At 35.9% G+C, this 6000-nt stretch overlaps 1 protein-coding gene across 5 annotated transcripts in view; it reads left to right on the top strand.

Annotated features, from left to right (window-relative positions):
* Positions 1-3238: 3238 nt before the first annotated feature.
* Positions 3239-6000, top strand: part of LOC145690891 (uncharacterized) — a 98226-nt gene continuing 95464 nt past the window's right edge. Inside the window, exon 1 of one of the 5 annotated variants that reach the window (XM_081766299.1) lies at positions 3239-4235. In XM_081766299.1, the coding sequence (XP_081622425.1) occupies positions 3871-4235 (365 nt within the window). In that variant the 5' untranslated portion in view covers positions 3239-3870. Of the gene's footprint in view, positions 5119-6000 lie in introns of all 5 variants that reach the window. The other 4 variants (XR_014132295.1, XM_081766300.1, XM_081766301.1 and 1 more) reach the window with 4 other exon arrangements.

The following is a 6000-nucleotide window of genomic DNA, read 5'->3' as shown; positions in this document are numbered from 1 at the left end:
GGTGATCCCATCTATAAGCCTACTCTATTCTAAAGAGAACGACGTATGTATCATCATCCTAAGATAATTAGGGACGTGTCAGAAAATTTTTGAATTTTGTATAGTATCCTTGGGAAATTTCGGAAATATTCGCAGAAGAGGGAAATAGTTTTTCCGCCCCGTCCTTAGTATTGAAGATAGGAAATTGGTGTTTGGCACAAGTAATTAGTACACTACGTAGTATTTTTGAAAGTGATTTCCAGATCTCTATGTTTACCCAGGCCCGCATCAGAGGAACCCAAACTGGAAAAAAGGGATTTTTCAGCAAAAATCCCAATTTACTCAATTTTTCCCTCCTTAGGGATATCCGAGGGACATAAGGGTAATACAATCTGGAAGCCTGCTCTATTCTGAAGAGAATGGTGTATGAATTGTGATCCTATGATAATTAGGGATGTGTCAAGAAATTTTTGAAATTTATATAGGGTATTTGGGACACTCGGGGAATATTCGCAGAAGAGGAAAATATTTTCCCCGTCCTTAGTGTTGAAGATAGGAGATTGGTATTTTGCACAAGCAATTAGTACACTACGTAGTATTTTTGAAAGTGATTATGGATCTCTATGTTTATCCAGGGCCGAGCCAGAGGGCTCCGAACCGAAAAAAAAAGGATTTTTAAAGCAAAATCCCTATTTTTCTTAATTTTTCCCTCCTTAGGGATATCCAATGGACATGCGGGTGATACCATCTGAAAAGCCACTTCATTCTGAGCAAATCTACGTACGAACCATAATTTTACGATCAATACGGGTGTGTCAGAATTTTTAAAAAAATTTGTAGGGTGCATGTTAGGGAAATTTTGGGCGTTTTTTTTTGATGCTCTCTCAACATGGGTGAAACATTTTCCCGTCCTTACTATTGAAGACAGGAAATTCGAATTTGTCACAAGTAATAAATACACTACGTAGTATTTTTTCAAATTTTTGGAGGTTTGTGCGCAGACCCGATAGAGCCTCAGGGGGCCCCAAACTTTGAAGAAGTTTTTTTTTGGTTAAAAAATCCCGATTTTCCCTCAAATAATTCCCTTCTGGCACGCTATAGGGACATGTAAGTGGTACCGTTTGAAAGGCTGTTCCATTCTGAGAAAAACGAGGTACAAACCATGATCCTAGGATAAATAGGGATGACACTGTCGCTGCTTATCTGAGACTCAAGAAAAACACCGAAAATGGTAAGAATTTAAAAGGGCTAGACGAAACAGCTCTCTCACGATATTTTCAAATCAAAACTGCACCAAATCCCATCTCGGTGGCAACACTAGATTCAGCACTTCATCACATCGTACGTTTGATGTTCGTTTTGTTCATACTTATTCAACAGTTTGAAGATTTTGAGCGACCTTACTGACAGAAATATGCGTTGGTTTTAGTAATGGGGCTTAAAAATATATTAATTCTACAAATAGTTTGATTAGGTTCATTCGATCAATATGTAAACATGAGATATAAGGTGTTTATTTATTTAGATTTAATCAATGATTTCCAGCATTTGATTGATTTAATAGACAGACATATCATATAAGCTACCTTCAGAAAAGAGCTAAGTACACTGCAGCTATCCCTCTCTGGTTACGATAAATTCGACAATTTTTAATGTAAGTCGCTTGATACTTGTTAGATCAAATTGATCAAGGGTTTTAAGCGATTTATCGTCTGATTTGATAGATATATAGTCCCTCTTTTCTAATGTTTATTTCTGTAAGTGAAGTCAATCAAACATTGGGAATTATTGCTCAAACTTGATCAAATGAGGATCATATGGTTAGCGTTAAATTTCGAGTCTGACGTGAATTTTGGGCTAGCGTGTAGTTAACACCAAACTAAATATAGCTTATATTTATGTTAGAAAAACAGATCAAAAGTTACAAATTCTTGATAATACCTGATAAAACAATGATCAAACGATTAGCATAACAAAGAGTATAATCGGAGATGTAGGGAGGGGGCTAGACCCTTTTCTAACCTTTATTACTGTTAGTAAAGTTGATTAAAGGCTGGAAATTGTTGATCGGCGTAAAGTGGGGCTAACTACACGTTAGGCCTCTACTAAATGTAGCTTATATTTATTTTAATAAAACTGATCAAACGTAAGAAATGGTTAAAATGTAGATCCACCTCTTATACAGCCTGGCTGCTGAAAAGGACACTAAAATCTAATCAACCAAACAAAAGTAAAACGAAAATTTAAAAAAAATCAAAAGGAAGAACTTCAATCAAAGTAGCATACAAACCCTCAAGCAATTTAAATATTTTATATTGCTTGAAAAGGAAACCCCAATAAAACACAATTTTATTGTGGTAGTCGTTAATCGTAAAGGCTATTCATTCCTGAATCACTTTAAAAAATATATATATATGAATAACTACTGAGATTTATCTGCGTTATTAGTAATATGTATGTAAATTATATTACATAGTATAATCGTTTGTTTTAGATATGTTCAGTATTACTAAAAAATTAGTCTTCAAATGAATTAGGACGTTGTAAGCTTAGATGGCGAGCTGATCAAGAACGAAGAACATCTCAAAACATTGATTTGTTTTCTTGCGTAGTACCAAGGGCGCCGATCCTGGGGGCCCGGGCCCCACCAAAGCTCCTGTGGGCCCCCTACTGTATTTATGAATATGTAATATTTGGCATAATTTGAATGAAAATTGTCTTAAGATCCTCATATATATACCTTCTGCGTGTGAGTGCTCCTCCACCAAATTTACAGAGAAACGGGCGCCCTTCCGTACTACTATATACCTAGGTACTTGCTAGAAATTACAGAAGGTTATTCGCTTTATATCCACCCATTTTCGATTAGGTGCTGCCACCTGCGTACCATACAGGAATTATGGTCTCCTTACAAGGGAAGAGTTTGCCTGACCTGGTATACTAGCAGACACAGTTAAAGATGTCCTTTTGTTGGAATCTGGAAAGTCCTCAAAACTCTCCCTTCTTTTTTTGAGACATTTGATAGAGATTTACGATCCCGTTACTTGAAAATCTAACCCAACTTTAATCTTCTATTTATTGCTTTTTTTTAAATGCTTATTTTTGTTCAGTTTATGAAAGGTTACGGAAGTACGGCAACATTGAAGAGAATGACAGCGCACGTGCTGCTTAAGAGCCCTGGGTATTGTGGGGGGTATTGGGTAGTAGTTGGGGCAAGAGATCTCAAACTTGTAAGTTTCTCTCCAATAGTTACAGTAGGCGCGTGAGTGGTGGTAAGGACTGTTATCAAATGGCACAGACAATCAACGTCCTATTCCACTAGACACTTACACATACACACAAAACCACGACCATTTATTGTTCCGAAGTGGCAAATTGTGTTAAAATATTAAATTGTTCGCACCAAATATCTTAAGTCGCGGCACAAGTCACAACTAAAAGTAGCACTTGAAGCAATAATAGCCCGTATATTAAATAAATTTAGTATACGAAACGAGAGTTCGACAGTCAACCAAACCGCAATGACATACAGAAATAAAGGATTTGCTATTCCCGCTAAAACGATAAAAATGGATGGATACCTTCTGAAACAACAGAATAGCGGTATGCGAGAGTGAGCTACACTAGCGACAAAAGATCTCACTTGAACGAAATCTGAATTAAAATAGAATTCATCCGGGTTCTATTTGGCTTTCCTCCGGCTGCTATAAACAAACAAACAATGGCCGAGAGAACGATCGTGAATAAGGAAATAAGCCCTAACACAAGAAGATTGGAAATATAAAGTTGCTTTTGTGAGCGTTGTTGTAAATAATTTCATTAACACTGGCAACATAAAATTTAAGGGAAGTATAAGAACAGTGCTAAATTCTTGTAATATTTTAATTCACAATGGCTGGTGAGGCATCTGTTAAGTTGGAATTGATGTGCAAAGAAGAACTTGATTATGACTTACCTCAGGAAGATCCACTCGAAGGGAAAGGATGGACATACGAACTGATGACTGACAAGAAAGAGTTAATATTATCTACAACGGAAGGAGAGGAAACAATGGACAAGGATACAGCTATGCGTTCTTTGGATATGAAACTAAACGTTGATAGGGTGAAATCAGAATTAGCAGTAGAAGAAGATCCTGAATTTGAAAGTAATATAGAAACGCTAAGAAAAATAGTGGTTCAGGAGACTTGCGCGTTGTACTCTAATGACTCCCAACAATTAACAACAAAAAGTTTAAATTCAGTTCGTCCAGAAAGGTAATGTTCAATTCTTTATATACTAATTGGCTCAGATTGATAAAACGGTTACATGCGTTCGGAGCCTTTGTTGGTTAAAAGCAATACTTCACGAAAAATATTTAGGTATGGGATATATCTCGAACGTAAGTTAGAAACATACAATTTGGAAATGGCATGGCACACATAGACTAGTTGTATACCAAATAAAAATAATAATAAGATCGACACGACTCATACAAATCTTATGTAGTTCATATTTTGATAAAATAATTAATTCTTTATTATTGATTAGACACTTCTCACTAATTGTTGCACATATTTAAAATATGGGTGCTCGTCAATATTGTTTTATTTATATGGAGACTTATGTAAAATAAGAAATCGTGAGAATGGTATTTATCGTAAAATTTTCCAAATTTAAACGTGCAATGTATTATATTGGAACAAAAACTGTGGAGGTTTTATTTTTTACTTAGGATTTAGGTCAAATGTGTCTAGCTTCATTTTTCCGGTGGGCTTCGAAAGACATGAGGAAAATACAAGATAAAGAATATTTTGGTTATAGTTAAGGAGCCGTACTTCCCATTTAGGGAAGGACGAGAAACGCCATACTTTCAGGAATTATTCATTGAATATCTACCTACTTAAAAAGTTGGTAATATACCCAATTTTAATTAGTTAATGAGTGATTTGAAATTAAAGAAGACGTGTGTGTATTCCGCTCTCGTTGTGTTGTCAACGTTGTGTATTTACATAGGCGTTTTGCGCTTTTCAAATGTTCTATGTGACGTCATTGAATCATGGAAGTGCGTCTGCGCAGTTTGATATAGGCGGCAGCTGAGTGGAGAAGGAGGCAGAGTAATATGGCGACAACGTGCACGTGGAATGTGTTGAGAACACGGTAAGAAAAAAATGTCGGGGGGAGTGATTAGCAGTGATTATAGTTATGTGAGTGTGTGACTCATGGAATATTATTGAGTAGATGTTGTTGAAATAAGAATTACCTCGAAGGGAAAGAAGACAGTTTGAACTCGCTCGGTTGTATCCTTGAATCATACGAGGTATATGAAAATGAATGCTTCGTGGCCCTTTTTCTCTTTTTCGTTGTAATTCTTAATTTGGCCCTTGTACTTATATGTGTATCCCTGTAGTGCCCTTATAATCCTTTAAGCATTTGAGGTATGTGAAAATGAATTCTTCTTTGCACTTTTTCTCTTTTTCGTTGCATTTCTAAATTTGGCCCTTGTACTTAAATGTGTATCCTTGTAGTGCCCTTGTAATCCTTGAACAATTTGAGGTATGTGAAAATGAATGCTTCCTGACCCTTTTTCTCTTTTTCGTTGCATTTCTTAATTTGGCCCTTGTACTTAAATGTTTATCCCTGTAGTGCCCTTGTAATCCTTTAACCATTTGAGGTGTGTGAAAATGAATGCTTCCTGGTCGTTATTCTCCTTTTCGTTGCATTTTTAAATGTTGCCCTTGTACCTAATATATATGTTTGTGTAGTACCCTTGTACTTAATATATATGTGTAGTGCCCTTGTACTTAATGTATGAGTATGTGTGGGGGCAATTGAACGCATATCGCATATTTCGTGCACGTGGATACTTCTTAGTGTTGCACTAGTTATAAAATTGATTTTATTTGATGTACAAGTGGTAATATAACACATAAGAAACCCAGATCACGTTGCATTCTCACTTCATATTGGAGTGTGAATACAACATGATTTTGGTTTTTTCTGTGTTGCATTACCACTTGTACATCAAATAGAATCAATTTT

The sequence above is a fragment of the Thermobia domestica genome, chromosome 7, assembly GCF_964235325.1.
Source record: "Thermobia domestica chromosome 7, izTheDome1.hap1.1, whole genome shotgun sequence".
Taxonomy (NCBI): domain Eukaryota; kingdom Metazoa; phylum Arthropoda; class Insecta; order Zygentoma; family Lepismatidae; genus Thermobia; species Thermobia domestica.
The sequence above is the reverse complement of the archived record's forward strand: the minus strand, read 5'-3'. Positions and strand labels throughout refer to the sequence as shown.